The 17,978-nt window shown below is 36.4% G+C and overlaps 1 protein-coding gene across 2 annotated transcripts in view; it reads right to left on the reverse strand.

Moving 5' to 3' along the window:
• The window catches only part of KPNA4 (karyopherin subunit alpha 4), a 115,728-nt gene that overhangs the window by 44,952 nt on the left and 52,798 nt on the right, over window positions 1-17,978 (reverse strand). The window contains exons 1-5 of one of the 2 annotated variants that reach the window (XM_077160927.1): window positions 5,523-5,542; window positions 4,680-4,724; window positions 3,368-3,457; window positions 3,183-3,212; window positions 3,036-3,088 (exon numbers count right to left, since the gene is read on the reverse strand). In XM_077160927.1, coding sequence (XP_077017042.1) covers window positions 3,036-3,088; window positions 3,183-3,212; window positions 3,368-3,457; window positions 4,680-4,721 — 215 coding nt within the window. In that variant the 5' untranslated portion in view covers window positions 4,722-4,724; window positions 5,523-5,542. Of the gene's footprint in view, window positions 1-3,035; window positions 3,089-3,182; window positions 3,213-3,367; window positions 3,458-4,679; window positions 4,725-5,522; window positions 5,543-17,978 lie in introns of those variants that run through there. The other variant, XM_077160926.1, reaches the window with a different exon arrangement.

Genomic DNA, 17,978 nt, shown 5'->3' on the forward strand with positions numbered 1-17,978 from the left:
AGATTGTACTACTTCAGGGAGGACCCTGTTAATGAGAAGTGGCTTTTTTTTTCTTTGCAAGCATGATGATGAAAATATATATGTATATCAGTTTGGTGCCAATGTCTTAATTTATGCCACAGTCCCAGCAGTTTTACCCATCATTGCTTTGCCAATATCAATGTTAACTTAATACAATGAAAAAAGGTAAACAAAGTCTTAGAATTATTGTGAAGACAGTTTTTTTTTTTTTTTTACATGGGCAGGCACCGGAAATCGAACCCAGGTCCTCTGGCATCGCAGGCAAGCATTCCTGCCTGCTGAGCCACCGTGGCCCGCCCTGAAGACAGCTTTGATATCACATATCCCCTGAAGGTGTCTCAGGGTCTCCCAGGTATCTAGACACACTTTGAAAATCTCTACCTTAGAGGAATTACGGCTTAATTTTCTTGTTGAAGCCAGGCTGAGAAGAGCTGCCTGAAAACTACCAAGTAATCAACCCTGATAATGGTGAACATAATTTATCAGTTTCTTAATCATTCTTTTTTCCTATAAACAATTTTCCTTTCTGAGATGTGAATACTTTTATGATTTTTCTGCCTACATAATGAAGTCTTCTCTAAGAATTTTTTACAACTGCAGTGGACAACCCTGTAATTCTATAATTTCCTATTTTTTCCAGGTTATTTAAGGTTAAATAATAAAAAGTAGGAAAAGTCTAGTGAATATGAGGAATTCATGCAATGGGTAAAAACAGTGAATGAAACTGTGAAACCCTTTTCCATTTTGAAATTCTATAATTAGGATTAATTTCTTGCTCTTTCCCACTGATAATCACAATGTAAGATATTATTCTGATATTTTACCCCAAACAACTACCATATTGTACTTTAATATAATCATGTCTCCACCAAACTATTTGTTAAGACAAAGGTCTCAGTAATCTAGCTTTTCTGGATTTTTCCTTAAATAAGCTATTATAGTATAAGGTTTCATAATAGAAACATACAAAAGTAACTTGGTCTTCCCACCTGGAAAGAGACTGGGAGGGTTTGTAGTCCCAACTCTTAATACCTGCTTGCCTATACATTGAAGCAAGTTATATAACTCTTGACTTGTCTGATCAATAATATGGGTTTGGTGAGAAAAATTAGCTACCTGGGCAGGATTTAAGAATCTGACTTTTCATAAAGTTAAACTGATAGTAAAAAGTAGGGCTTTATAATGTTTTCCATTAACCCATGGGGCTAATGTCAAATCAACTTTTTCCTAACATCACTTTTCTTATGTACAATAAAGCTTCAGTGCATATATGAATATTAAATACTGCCACCAATTTTAATACTCTCAATTATAGAATGACTTAATGAATAAATTCAGTTGGCCTACAACTGTTCTGTATTGTCATCAAAGTTTAATCTGACTAGTAAGCCTACTATAGTAAATAGCGAAAATAGAAATCCTGTGTAAGTAATAAAATTTAAATACGTCCTCAAAATTTAACTTACTAGAAATAAATTTAACTGAAGATATAAAAGACTCGTACACTGAAAACTACAAAACACAGCAGAAAGAAAATTTAAAAGACCTAAATAAATGGCAAGACATTCCATGATCATGGATTGGAAATTTTAGTATCGCTAAGATGTCACTATTTACCCAAGGCAATCTACAAATTCAATGCAATCCCTATCAAAATTCTAGCAGTCTTTTTTTACAGAAATGGAAAAGCTGATCCTCAAATTTATACGGGCCTGCAAGTGGCTGGGAATAACGAAACAATTTTGGGAAAGGGGAAAAAAAAAAGGTGGAAGACTCACACCTTCTGATTTTAAAACTTATTATAAAGCTACAGTAATCAAAACTGTGGTACTGGCATAAAGACAGACATATAGAACAATGAAACAACTGAAATTCCTGAAACTGACCTACACACCTATAGCCAATTGATTTTCGACAAGGATGTTAAGCTCATGTAACGGGAAAATAGTCTCTTTAATAAATGGTTTTGGGAAACCTGGATATTCACATGCAAAAGAATGAAGTTAACCCTTACCTCACATATCATATACAAAAATGAACTCAAAACAGACCAAGGACCTAAATATAAGAGGTAAAATCATAAACCTTCTAGAAGATAACACAAGGATGAAAATCTTCATAACCTGGGATTTGGTAATGGGGTTCCGAGATATGACAGCAAAAGCACAAGCAACAAGAGAAATAAAACCAACCTCATCAAAATGACAAAACTTTTGCTCATCAAAGGCACTATCAAGAATGTGAAAAGACAATCTACAGAATAAGGGAAAGTATTTGAAAACCAAAAACATACATAAGAGCTAATGATCCAGAACCTTTGCAACACAGCAACAAAAAGACAACCCAATTAAATGGGTAAAGCCTTGAATAGACATTTTTCCAAATGGTCAATCAACATCATTAGCCACTAGGAAAATGTAAATCAAAACCATAATGAAATTTACTTTAAACTCACAAGGATGGCTATTATTTAAAAAAAAAAACAAAAACAGTAAGTGCTGGGGAGGAAGAATATGGAGAAATTGGAAATCTAGGGCACTGCAAATTGAAATGTAAACTGGTACAGCCACTATGAAAGGCAATATGGCAATTCCTCAGAAAGTTAAATGCAGAATTATCATATGACCCAGCAGTTCCACTACTAGGTTTATACCCACAGAAAATGAACACAGGGTCTCAAACGAATACTTGCACATCAATGTTTACAGCAGCATTATTCACAATACCCAAGAGACACAAATGACCCAAGTATCCATCAACAAATGATCCGATAAACAAAATACGGTACTTTCACATGGTAGAAAATTATTTAGCCAGAATAAAGGATGAAATTCTGAGACATGTTGCAACATGGAAGAACTGTGAAAACATCATACTCAGTGAAATCAGCAAGACACATAATCCACAGAAACAAAGTAAAGCAGAGGTTACCGAGGGATAGAGCAAAGGGGAGAACGTATGTTTGGTGGATATGGACTGTGTATAAATAATATTAAAATTTTTTTTAAACTTACCTAGCAGCTTGAACTGCAATTAGCTGAATTCCTTGGTTATCACTCGAAGCATTCTATAAAAAGGAAAACGATTTATGATAAACAACAATAATTAGTCGTTGAGCCCCCAAAATTACAAATGATGAGAGAAGAAACCCTAAAACTTACTTGAACAATAGCTTCCAGAGAGGTATTTTGCTGAGGGAAAAAAGAGAAAACTAAGTTAAAAAGTCATCTTAAATTCATTTCCTGGATCCTGCCAGTGCCAAAAAAAAAAAAAGGTCACCTTGAAATATGAACATTTAGGTAAAAATCTTTGGAAATTTTAAATTACCAGAATAACAATAACTTACCACTCTATAATCACCATCTATATCAGAATCTTCACAGATATCTTCATGTGGTACATTTCTTCTTTTTAAGAGATGTTCATCTCTTTTATTCTTAAAAAAGAAAAAATGAACAAAGGAAATTAAGTTTAAAAAAAAAAAGCTAAATACTTTCATGGAAAGGTTAGGCCATCCTGTGCCTACAAATTTAAATACCAACTGTGTTTTAAAAGTAGAACTCAAATGCAGAAATGTAAACCAAATTGTGAACTAAACACTTAAGCCAAACTAATTTGAGCCCCAAACTCCAAAATGTACATTTTTAACAAACCGTGAACTATGTTAATGGGGGGGGGGAGTGTATAATTTAAGCCAGAACCAAACATACATATTTATTTAAAAGTACTAAACCACTTTACACATCATCTGGGAGCTTCTCTTTATCACCTAAAAGCAAAGTCAAAGCAAAAGTTGGGCAGTTCAAAATTAGACAAAAACCAACAATGCCTTATAAAAGTCAAAGATTATCTGAATTTCACTTAAAAATATTTGGGTCAAATTTGTGAATATATTCTCAACTATAACCAACTTCAATATTGAAATTTGAAAGTTTTTCTAAGGAAAAAGTTCTTTTCAAGGATTACTAATACAGGCACACCTCACTTTATTGTTTTTTTACAAACTGAAGTTGGTGCCAAGCCTGCATCAAGCAAATTTATCAGTACCATTTTTCTAACAGCATGTGCTCATTTCATGTTTCTACACCACATTATAATTAAGGTATGTATACCGATTTTTTTTCTTTTAGACATAGTGCTATAATGCATACTTAATAGACTACAGTACACTGTAGTAAACTTAATTTTCTTATGTACTAGGAAACAAAAAAATTTGTATGACACATTTTATTACAATAATTGTTTTAATGCAATAGTCTAGAACTGAACCCACAATATCTCCAAGGTATACCTATACCTATAAATACAACTATGTAGTATAACTGTATCTCTATGATTCACCCTTTATATAAATCATTAATAGTTATAGAAGATAAAACCATGTGAAAACTTGTGAGTTATCTCTGCTTCAGGAGAGTCGACAAATAGTATTTTGCCAACTTCAATACCTTGTCAAATTTAGTCAAAATCTTTCCTTTTTCAACAGGAAAACAAATATTAAGCATTTAAGATAAAAAAGCTTAATCATATTTAGTAAGTAAAATTTAGTTATACAAGAGATTACACATTTTACATGAAATATAATATACATTTAATAGCTTTCTGGTAAAATATATGTTAGAATTACACCTGAAGTACCCAATATTAATCAGACTCACCTTCCTTAACTCAACTACAACTTCATTTCGCTGTCGTCTCATAGTCTACAAGAAATTAAAGAAAATAAATTTTTACATCACTTCAAATCTCATCAATCAAATAAAACCACTACAAGTATTTTAAGAAGCAAATCCTAATCTTTTCTCCTAGTCATAAACATACAGTCTAATTTTACTCATAAACCTCATACTATGTAGATGATTTTCCATCTTCATTTTATCACATTTGTATTCCCAATATTGAAAGCTTCTTTGAAATGATAAATAGCTCTGCAGAATTGCATATGTCAAAAAAAATTTTTAAACCTGTAATTTAAGGCTTATTGAAATACAAAGGCGCAAAGGACTAAAAAACAATTCTAATCTCACCAACCAGAGGAACCAATTGACATTTAAAAAGCAATATATGTACAAAGTTAGTAAATTCAACTGTTAAAAAAACGGTGTGTGAGTGGGGGAGGGGGCCTTCCTGTCTACCCACAGTTGTCTCTTTCTTTCCCTATAAGTAAACGTAAATTTACTTTGATCTTGAGACACATATCCATTTTTTCTGTTCTTTACCTTGTTTCTGTTTATCTTATTTACAGATCAGAGATCTGCTTATGGTGGCATATATAAACCTATTTCATTCGTTGTAATGACCATATAAATTCTACCATATACTGTAACCATTCTCTTATTTTTGAACATAAGACTAATTCTCATTTGAACAATACATCATTCAAGCTTTTCCTATTTGCAGGTTCACCTCATCCTTTGCTAATAAATACATATGACAAGATATAGTGGAAATTGCAAGCCACAAAGTGATACTTAGGTATCTACTAAATATCTCAAACTTACATTCAATATTGAACTTTGGGCCCCACCCCATCAAGATGGCAAGGTGTGACACTTCAGGGCTCCAGTGCCACACGAGAAACTTTGAACAACCAGCAAAAACTGGTAAAAAAAAAAAAAAAAAGCTTTCTCAAATCTCTAGTAAACAGTCAAAGGGATGCAGTAACAGGGTAAGCGCCCCCACCCCCCCCCAAAAAGGGGGTGGGCCTACTTAAAATAAGCAGAATCACCTGGCCCCCTGGCTTGCCTCTGCCCCACCCTCACGGGCCTGGCACAGAGCTGGCCCGCTGGCCCATGCACAGTATGGATCCCTGATCCTGGTTCCAGAGGGGGAAGATTAGTCCTTGCACACATCTTGGAAACATATGTGTTTGGCCCAATTCGTCTGGTGTGGCTTGGGGGACTCAATGTCCCAGAACTTCCCCTGTGTGTAGATGACGGCTTAGAAAGCAATTCTACAGAATGCTCTGGGAGAGCAAAGTTATGCTCCATAGGGTGGCTGATTGCAGGCTGCGAAGGTAGGAAGTGTCCCCTACAGAAAAGGGGAAATTCATCTCGGGGAATCCCAGGGCCACACGTACATGCCCAAATCAAGCAACTGTGCAGAAAAAGAGGGTCAGGGAGAACCCTAACCTTTGGCCTAGAGCTATTCTATGAACTCACTGAATGGATAAGCCCTGAGTGAGATCACTCACACAGGTCAATCTGCAAACACTGGGAAAATATTTTCTCCCTCCACTCTTCTTTTCTTGATTATGTCCTGGTATTCATGGAAAATCTTGTCATAACACTAGCAAGGTACAAGCTTAAAGAACAGACGCCTCAGAGTCTAAATTCCAACATAACACCTTAAAATATTAAAATTTCCAGACTTCAATAAACATTACAAGACCTAAAAAGGAACAGGAAGTGATAGTCCCAAGCAAAGGAGAAAATTAAAGTATTAGAAATGATTAAGAAGAGGACCAGAACCAGGACATACTAGACAAAGACTTCTAAAGGAAAACATAGGCAAAGAACTAAAGGAAATCAGGAAAATGACGGATGAACACACTATAATATCAATAGAGTGAAGAAAACTATGAAAAGGAGTCAAAGAGAGCTGAAGACCACAGTAACAGAAATTAAAAATTCCCTAGAAGTGTTCAAAAGGCCAAACAGAGCTGGCAGAAGAAAGAATCAGAAAATGTGAAGATAAGACAACTGAAACCATTTAGTCTAGGAAGAAAGAGGAATGAAGAATAGTGAAGAGAGCCTGAGGAATCTCTGGGACATGGTCAAATATTCCAACATATGCATTGTGGGAGTCCCAAAAGAAGAGAGAAAGGGGCAGCTAGACTATTCAAAGAAATAAAGGGTGAAACTTCCCAAATTTAACAAAAGGCATGTTAAATACTTAAAAATGGCAGGATCACCAGGCCCCCTGGCCAATGAACTCTAAACAGGATAAAGTCAAATGACAGACCCACACCACAGCATATATTAATCAAACTGTTCCAAGGCCAAATATAAAGAGAGAATTTTGAAAGCCACAAGAGAAAAGCAACATGTCTACAACAAGGGAGCCTCAAAAAGATTAGATGCAGATTTCATATTAGAAACCATGGAAGCAAGCAGGCAGTGGGACGAAATATTTAAAGAGCTGAATGCAAAAAACAGCCAACCAAGAATTCTATAACTAAAATTGCTTTCAAAAGTGAAGGAGTGGAGAAGGCCAAGATGGTGGCTTAGCGAGGTGTGGGATTTAGTCAGTCCTCCAGAACAGCTACTAAATAGCCAGGAACAGTACAGAACCACCGCAAGGGCCACATCAGTGACCGGACACACAGTGTACCCCAGTCTAGACCAGCTGTGAGACTCCAGAAGCATGAGCTCCCCAAACCGTGGCGTCCGTTATCCCTCCCCCACAGGCTGCTTACCAAAGGGAAAAGGAAAGAGAGTTTACCAGCAGCAGGGGCTGAGCACAACTAAGCTTCAATTATGGAATTAGTTCACAAACTATGACTACGAAAAATAGGCTCCCAGCTCAGCTGAACCTGGTCAGAGCAGAGGCTGCTGATTTTTACACTGAGGGGGCAGGGCTGACGGAAAAAGAAAAAGAAACAGAGGTATTTGGGGTCAGATAGCACATAATACTTGAAAGTGTCTGGGCTCTGAAGGAAGGAGGGGGCATGCAGGATCTGAAGGTACACAAAGCAACAAACCAACTTATGCTCTTGATTGGCAAACCTGAGGAACGGGGGTCCTGCTCTGAAAAGCATTTTTCTCTTTCTTTTTGTGGCTGTGTTTCTACAAAGGCCTGACTGCCTTTGGATACTGTGGCAAAGCTTCTCAGGCTGCAACTGCAATTGCCCCAGGCATAGGCAGAAACAAGCTTGTTTGAGAGCTTGCCTAGAGCCTTTGCCTTCCCCAGGAGAAGGGTGAGGAAGCTCAGGTGGATTTCCTCCCTCAAGGAATTCAGACCCCAATGTTTGGAAAATTGAAACGATTAAAGCCAGACTACACAATCTCTCCTCTGCCTTCACCATGCCCCTAGCAGGGAGAGTCTGCTGAAGTTAAAAGTATGGCATCACCTTATGCTGGTGTGACCTGAAGGCAGAAAAGCACCACATACTAGGCAGGATAGGAAAAACACAGAGTCCAGAGGCTTCACAGGAAAAGTCTTTCAACCTGCTTGGTCTCACCCCAGGGAAAACTGACACAGGTGACTCTTTCTTCCTGACAGGAGGCCAGTTTGGTCTGGGAAAATCTGGCTGGAGTCTATAATATCTAAACAGACCCTCTAAGAGGGGGTGAGGCGGGGAAGGCCCATAATGGCAACGCAAGAAACAAGAAAATAAGAACTGAAAAATTCTGCTCTGTTAAGCAAAACCTAAGCTAGAGGTCCAGAATAAGCTGAACTGAATGTCAAAGAACAGATACATAACAAAGTCATCCAGCAAGAAAACTCTAGCTAAAAGAAGTGAAAACAATCTCCAGAATAAACTAAGTAAGGTAATTACATGCCTACATGCCAGCAAAAAATAACCAATCACGCTAGGAAAATTGAAGATACGGCAGTCAAAGGAACGAACCAAAAATTCAAATGAGATACAGGAGCTGAAACAATTATTCACAATGTTCAAACAGACATGGAAAACCTCATCAAAAATCAAATCAATGAATTGAGGGAGGAGATAAAGAAGGCAAGGAATGAACAGAAAGAAGAAATCAAAGGTCTGAAAAAACAAATCACAGAACTTACGGGAATGAAAGGCACAGAAGAAGAGATGAAAAAAACAATGGAAATCTACATCAGTTTCAAAAGGTAGAAGACAGGATTAGTGACTGGAGGACATATCTGAAATCCGACAAGCAAAAGAAAATATAGGGAAAAAAATGGAAAAATATGAGCAGGGACTCAGGGAACTGAATGACAATAGGAAGCGCATGAACATACGTGCTGTGGATGTCCCAGAAGGAGAACAGGAGGGAAGGAGGAGAGAAACTAATCGAGGAAATCATCACTGAAAATCTCCCAACTCTTATGAAAGACTTAAAATTATAGATGCAGCGTACCCAATACAGAATATATCCAAATAGACGTACTCCAAGACACTTACTAATCAGAATGTCAGATGTCAAAGAGAAAGAATCTTGAAAGCAGCAAAAGAAAGGCAATCCATCACATACAAGGGAAGCCCAATAAGACTATGTATAGATTTCTCAGCAGAAATCATGGAGGCGAGAAGACAATGATGACATACTTAAATTACTAAAAGAGAAAAACTGCCAATCAAGAATTCAATATCCAGCAAAATTGTCCTTTAAAATTGAGGAAGAAATTAAAACATTTTCAGGCAAAAAATCAGTGAGGGAATTTGTGACCAAGAGATCGGCTCTGAAAGAAATATTAATGGGAGCACTAGAGACAGATATGAAAAGACAGGAGAGAGAGAGGTGTGGAGAAGAATGTAGAAGTGAAGACTATCAGTAAAGGTAAAAAGAAGAAAAATTAGATATGACACATAAAATCTAAAAGGCAAAAGGGTAGAAGAAAGTACTACCCATACAACAATAACACTAAATATTAATGGATTAAACTGCCCAACCAAAAGACACAGACTGGCAGTGGTTTACAAAACAGGAACAATCAATATGCTGTCCACAGGAAACAAATCTTAGACCCAAGGATAAACATGGGTTGAAAGTTAAAAGTTAGGAAAAGATATTTCACGCAAATAACAATCAGGAAAGAGCAGGAGTAGCTATACTAATATCTAGCAAGTTAGACTTCAAATGAAAACAGTTAAAAGAGACAAAGAAGGACAGTATGTATTAATAAAAGGAACAATTCAACAAGAAGACATAAGAATCATAAATATTTATGCACCAAGCCAGAATGCTCCAAAATACATGTTGCAAACACTGAAAAGAGAAATAGACATATCTACCATAATAGTTGGAGACTTCAATTCCCCACTCACATCAATGGATAAAACATCTAGACAGAGAATCACTAAAGAAACAGAGAATTTGAATAATACAATAAATGATCTAGACTTCACAGACATTTATACAGCATTACATCCCACAACAGCAGGATACACCTTTTTCTTAAGTGCGCATGGATCATTCTCAAGGATAGACCATATGCTGGGTCACAAAGCAAGTCTCAATAAATTTAAAAAGATTGAAATCATAAAAAAGCTTTCTCAGATCATAAAGGAATGAAGTTGCAAATCAGTAATAGGCAGAGTGTGAGAAAATTCACAAATATGTGGAGGCTCAACAACATACTCTTAAACAATCAGAGGGTCAAGGAAAAAATTAAAAGAGAAATCAGTAAATATCTCAAGGCAAATGAAAATGAAAACACAATGTATCAAAACTAATGGGATGAAACAAAGGCAGTGCTAAGAGGGAAATTTATTGCCCTAAATGCTTTTATCAAAAAAGAAGGGCAAAATCAAGGAATTCACAGTCCACTTGGAAAAACTAGAGAAAGAACAGCAAACTAACCCCAAAGCAAGCAAAAGGAAAGAAATAATGAAGACTGGAGCAGAAATAAATGTAATTGAGAACATGAAAACAGTTGAGAAAATAAACGAGAAGTTGGTTCTATGAGAAAACCAATAAGATTGATGGACCCTTAGTGAGGTTAACAAAAAGAAGAGAGAGGATGAAAACAGATAAAATCAGAAATGGAAGAGGAGACACAATCACTGACCCCACAGAAATAAAGGATATTGAGAGGATACTAAGAACAACTTCATGCTAAAAAATTTGACAATGTAGATGAAATAGACAACCTTCTAGAAAAGCATGAACAACCAACACTGACTCGAGAAGAAACAGATGACCTCAGCAAACCAATCACAAGTAAAGAAACTGAATCAGTCATTAAGAAGTTCCCCAAAAAAGAAAAGTCCAGGGCCAGATGGCTTCACACGTGGATTTCAAGAAAGAATTAGTACCAATCCTGCTCAAACTCTTCAAAAAAATTGAAGGGGAGGGAAAGCTACCTAACTCATTCTATGAAGCCAACATCATTCTCATACCAAAGCCAGACAAAGATATTACAAAAAAAGAAAACTACAGACCAATCTCTCTAATAAATATAGATGCAAAAATCCTCAACAAAATTCTAGCAAATCAAATTCAGCGGCACAAAAAAACATTATACACCATGACCAAGTAGGATTCATCCTAGGTATGCAAGGATGGTTCAACATTAAAAAAAATCAATTAATGTAATAGACCATATCAACAAATCAAAGCAGGAAAACCACATGATCATCTTGGTTGATGCAGAAAAGGTATTTGACAAAATTCAACATCCTTTCCTGCTGAAAACACTTCAAAGGATAGGAATAGAAGGGAACTTTCTCAAAATGATAAAGAGAATATATGAAAAATCCACAGCTAACATCATCCTCAATAGGGAAAAACTGAAAACTTTGCCCTTAAGATCAAAAACAAGACAAGGGTGTCCACTATCACTACTGTTATTCAACATTGTGTTGGAAGTTCTAGGCAGAGCAATTAGACAAGAAAAAGAAACACAAGGCATAAAAATTGAAAAGGAAGAAGTAAAACTCTCACTGTTTGCAGATGATATGATACTATATGTTGAAATTCCGAAAAACTCACAGCAAAACTACTAGAGCTAATAAATGAGTATAGCAAAGTGGCAGGATACAAGATCAACACTCAAAAATCCGTAGTGTTTCTATACACTAGTAATGAACAATCTGAGGAGGAAATCAAGAAAAAAATTCCATTTACAATTGCAACCAAAAGAATAAAACATTTAGGAATAAATTTAACTAGAGAGACAAAAGACCTATGCAAAGAAAACTACAAGAAATTGTTAAAAGAAATCACAGAATACCTAAATAGATGGAAGGGTATACCAGGTTCATGAACTGGAAGACTAAGTAGAGTTAAGATGTCAATTCTCCCTAAACTGATTTACAGATTTAATACAATACCAATTAAAATCCCCAAAACTTACTTTTCAGAAATAGAAAAACCAGTAACCAAATTCATCTGGAAGGGCAAGGTGCCCCAAATAGCTAAAAGTATCCTGAGGAAAAAAAAAATGAAGTTGGAGGTCTCATGCTACCTGACTTTAAGGCGTATTATAAAGCTACAGTAGTCAAAACAGCATGGTACTGGCATAAAGATAGATATACTGACCAATGGAATAGAACAGAATAGAATGTTCAGATATAGACCCTCTCATCTATGGACAATTGATCTTTGATAAGGCAGTCAAGCCAACTTACCTGGGACAGAACAGTCTCTTCAATAAATGGTGCCTACAGATCTGGATATCCATATGCAAAAGAATGAAAGAGGACCCATATCTCACACCCTACATAAAAATTAACTCAAAATGGATCAAAGACCTAAACATTAGATATAAGACCATAAAACTTTTAGAAGAAAATGTAGGGAAATATATTATAAATCTTATCATAGGAGGCGGTTTCCTAGACCTTACACCCAAAGCACGAGCACTGAAGAAAGAAAGAAAGAAAGAAATGGGAAGCCCTCAAAAATAAGCACTTTTGCGCATCAAACAACTTCACCAAGAAAGTAAAAAGACAGCCTACACAATAGGAGACAGTATTTGGAAAAGATATATCAGATAAAGGTCTAGTACCCACAATATATAAAGAGATTGTTCAACTCAACAACAAAGACAGACAACCCAATTACAAAATGGGCAAAAGACTTGAACAGACACTTCTCAGAAGAGGAAATACAAATGGCCAAAAGGCACATGAAAAGATGCTCAACTTCCCTGCCTAAGAGGGAAATGCAAATCAAAACCACAGTGAGATATCATCTCACACCCATCAGAATGACCATTAACAATAAAACAGAAAATAAGTGTTGGAGAGGATGTGGAGAAAGAAACACATTTATCCACTGCTGGCAGGAATGTCAAATGGTACAACCACTGTGGAAGGCAGTTTGGCGGTTCCTCAGGAGGCTAAGTATAGAACTGTCATACGACTCGACAATACCATTGTTAGGTATCTACTCAGACAGCATGAAGGCAAGGACGCAAACAGATATTTGCACACCAATGTTTATAGGAGCATTATTTACAATTGCCAAGAGACGGAAACAGCCAAAATGTCCATCAACAGATGAGTGGCTAAACAAACTGTGGTATATACATACGATGGAACGTTATGCAGCTGTTAAGAATAAAGTTATGAAGTATGTAACAACATGGATGGACCTTAAGAACATTATACTGAGATTAGTCAGAAACAAAAGGACAAATACTCCATGACCTCACTGATATGAACTGACATTAGTGAATAAACTTGGAGAACTCCATGGGTAACAGAGACCCTCAGGAGATAGAAATGGGATAAGATATTGGGTAACTGGAGCTGAAGGGATACAGATCATGCAACAGTACTGACTAAATACTCAGAAATGGGTAGCACAATATTACCTAACTGTAATACAATTATGTTAAAACAGTGAATGAAGCTGAATGTCAGAATGATAGACGGAGGAGGGCTGGGAGCATAAATGAAATCAGAAAGAAAGACAGGATAAAGACTGAGATGGTACAATCTAGGAATGCCTAGAGTGTATAATGATAGTGACTAAATGTACAAATTTTAAAAAATGTTTTTGCATGAGGAAGAACAAAGGAATGTCATTGCTGCAGGGTGTTGAAAATAGATGATAATGAATATTTTAAAATTTTACCTATGTGTGAGACTAAAGCAAAAATGTTTATTTGGTACAAAATTTATATTTTGACTAGTACATTTCCTAATATAACTTATGTAGACAGCTTAATTGAACACCATAAGTACATGAAACCTTGAGTAGGGCATGAGATTTTGTAGGTTGTCCAGAGTAATGCCCCAATAAATCCCTGAATGATTTGAAAAGTGAAAAAGTATTTGCAAAGTCCCCTTCGGGGAATGGCGAGAAAAGGGGGAAATTCAATTTTCCCAAGCTGAATTCTTGATATTCTCATAAGCAGTGGGACAACCAAAGCAATAGGTTGAGCCCCCAATCTTGGGGTTTGTTCGTTCATATGAAACTTAACCCCACAAAGGATAGGTCAAATCTACTTAAAGTTAGGCCTAAGAGTCACCCCCAAAAGAACCTCTTTTGTTGCTCAGATGTGGCCTCTCTCTCCAGCCAACACAACAAGTAAACTCACTTTCCTCCTCGTCTAAGTGGAACATGACTCCAAGGGGTGTGGACCTTCCTGGCAAAGTGGGATAGAAATTTTAGAATGAGCTGAGACTCAGCATTAAGAGACTGAGAAAATCTTCTTGACCAAAAGGGGGAAGAGTGAAAAGAGACAAAATGGCTCTCTTGGCTGAGAGATTCCAGAGTCAAGAGGTTACCCTGAAGGTTATTCCTATGCATTAAATAGATTATCACCTCCTTAGTTAAGGCATAACAGAAAGGCTGGAAGGAACTGCCTGAAAATCTAAAGTTTTGTTCCAGTAGCCATGTCTCTTGAAGATGACTGTATAATGATACAGCTTTCACAATGTGACTGTGTGATTGTGAAAAGCTTGTGTCTGATGCTCCTTTTACCTATCAACAGACAAGTAAAACATATGAAATAAAAATAAATAATAGGGGGAAGAAATGTTTAAATAAATTTAGATTGAAATGCTCATGATCAATGAAAGGGATAAGGGGTATGGTATGTATGAATTTTTTTCTGTTTTCTTTTTATTTCTTTTTCTGAATTGATGCAAATGTTCCAAGAAATGATCATGATGATGAATATACAACTATGTGATGACATTGTGAATTACTGATTATACATGTAGAATGGAATGATCATAAAAAAAAAATTTTTTTTAAAAAGTGAAGGATGGAGGTGCAAGGGTAGTTCAGTGGCAGAATTCTTGCCTGCCATGTGGTAGACCACAGTTTGATTCTTGGCCCACATACTTCGTGAAAAACAAACAAAAACTTCAACAAATGGTGCTGCTATAATGTGATCTCAAATGGAAAAAGAATGAAATGTGGCCCCTGCCATACCAAAAAAAAAAAAAAAATGAAGGAGTAGGGTTTAACAAATGAATATGACTGCTGAATCATTATTGTGCTGGTTTGAAAGGATGTATGCTCCCTAGAAAATCCATGTTTTAATCAAAATTCCATTTCATAAAGGTAGAATAATCCCTTTTCAATACTGTATGTTTCAAACTGTAATCAGATCACCTCTCTGGATGATGTGATTTAGTCAACAGTGGTTGTTAAACTGGATTAGGTGACGACATGTGTCCACCCACATGGGTGGGTCTTGACTGGTTTACTGCAGTCCTATAAAAGAGGAAACATTTTGGAGAATGGGAGAATCTGAGAGAGCAGAGAATGCTGCAGCACCATGAAGCAGAGAGTCCACGAGCTAGCGATCTTTAAAGATGAAGAAGGAAAAAAACGCCTCTCAGGGAGCTTCATGAAACAGGAAGCCAGGAGAGAAAGCTAGCAGATGATGCCGTGTTTGCCATGTGCCCTTCCAGGTGAGAGAGAAACCCTGGTTGTGTTTGCCATGAGCCCTTTCAGCTGAGAGAGAAACCCCGATCTTCAGTGGCCTTCTTGAACCAAGGTATCTTTCATCTTTCCCTGGATGGATGCCTTTGATTGAACATTTCTAGAGACTTGTTTTAATTGGGACATTTTCTTGGTCTTAGAACTGCAAAACAGCAACTTATTAAATTCCCCTTTTTAAAAGCTGTTCTGTTTCTGGTATATTGCATTCCGGCAGCTAGCAAACTAGAACAATTACACTGGTATTTCTCTGAATCTCCAGTACTTTAGAGTAGCTAGAAGTAAAAAACTAAAATTGTAGAACTGTAACCCATACCAAACTCTGAAATTTGTTGCACTGTCCTGAAATTTATTGCTTCTTTGTATGTTGCTATTTTTCACAAAAGAAAAAGTCGATTGTGATGATTAAAAATTATTTTTCTAGCCTCCAATGTTCTGGAGCAACTAGAAGAAAAAACTCAGATAATGGTGTGGTAACCCATGACAAACTCTGGGATCTGTCCTGTAATTACTTGTTGAAGAATGCTTTGAAAACTATTACTTTTTTCTTTCTTTGCTTTGTATATGTTCATATTATACAATTAAAAAAGTTAAAAAAAAAAAAAGTGAAGGAGAGGGTGCATAGATGGTTCAATGGTAGAATGCTCAACTTCGATGTGGGAGACCCAGGTGTGACACCCCGACCATGCACACCTGCCCCCCCCCCCCCGAAAAAAAGCAAAGGAGAGATAATGACATTAGCAGATAAACAAAAGGAGTTCATCACCCCTAGACCAGGCCCTAAGAAATGCTAAAAAAAAAAAAAAAGAGTCCTGCAGGTTGAAAGGAAAGAACAGACAACAGGTTGACACTGAATGAAGAAATCAAGATCTCCAGGCAGGGTAATGACACGGGTAAACATGTGTGTCATTACTATTATTTTTGGTTTATAACTCCACTTTTTACTTCTTACAGGATCTAAAATTAGTGATTTTGATTCATAATGTATAAATATGTAATTTATATGTAATTTATACCAATCCCTAATAAAGAAGAAAAGGTATAGTAACATAGTTTGTGTATACTACGCAAGTTAAGTAGCTATGAAAGCAAATGAAATTGTTACAGATTTAGAGTGTTAAATTTAAGCCCATGGTAACTACAAAGAAAACACTGAAGTATATGCAAGCTCATAGACAGAAATTAATGGTGCAGGTTGCCAAGGTAGGGGGCAGAAGCAATGGGGAATTAATCCATAATGAATGTAGGATTACTGTTTGGGGAGATGAGAAAGTTTTAGTAATGGAAGGTGGTGAGCACACCACGATATTGTGAATATGATTAATTTCACTCAGCACTGTGCGTAGCAGTGACTGAAATGGGAATGTTTATGTTGTATATGTTTCCACAATTTAAAAAAATGCAAGAAAAGGGATGACAATTAAATGCAATTCATAAACCTCACTGGCATCTAGAAAGGAAGGAGAAAAGGCTCAAAAGGACATTATTGAGTGTATGGGTATTTCAGTGTTAGAATGCTTGCTTGCCTTGTGGGAGACCCAGCCCAGGTACCAAAAAAATAAAGGACATTATTGAGACAGATGAAAAAGATGAAATATAGAGTGGAAACTTCATATCAATGTTAAATTTTTTAAACTTGATAACTGTACCTAGGGTGGTTATATAAGTGAGTATCCTTGTTCTTACAAAGGATTCATGGTAGTGTATGTTCAAGGAGCATGATATATACAACCTATACTCAAATATTCAGAAAATGGGTTGATAAATAAAGACAACACAAGACAGATAAATGGTAAATGGAATACTATGGCAAATGTGGCAAAATGTTAAAATTGTTGGGTTTGGGTATTTGTGGGTGTAGGGGTACGCTGGAATTCTCTGAGGTCTGCATTATTTTCCTGTCCTGCTAATTTGTAAGAATTAAAAAAAAAAGTTGAGGGAAAAAACCCGAACTTTAAAAGCCGCCTAATGTGTTTCCTTCTTTCCACTCTTGTCCTACACCTTCTTCCCCTGTTCACTTCTATCACATCAACTAGAGCTATCCTTACAGGGAGTCTTAATTTTTTGTGCACCAAGGACTTCTTTGGCATGCTGGTGAAATCTATGGATCCCTTCTGACAATGGTGTTTATGTTGTTTCCCATTCCATACAGTTTTATTTTTTTTTTTAACTTTTTATTGTATACTGTAACATATATACAAAGCAAGAAATAAAAAAGCAATAGTTTTCAAAGCATTCCTCAACAAGTAGTTCACAGGACAAATCCCAGAGTTTGTTATGGATCCTCAGGTTTTTTTCCTTCTAGCTGTTCCAGAATATGAGGCTAGAAGGCTTAAATATTTATCATCACAATCGACTTTTTCCCCCTTTTTTGAAAAATAATATATATACAAAAAGCAATAAATTTCAAAGCAC

The sequence above is a fragment of the Tamandua tetradactyla genome, chromosome 5 (assembly GCF_023851605.1).
Source record: "Tamandua tetradactyla isolate mTamTet1 chromosome 5, mTamTet1.pri, whole genome shotgun sequence".
In the NCBI taxonomy this organism is placed as follows: Eukaryota; Metazoa; Chordata; class Mammalia; order Pilosa; family Myrmecophagidae; genus Tamandua; species Tamandua tetradactyla.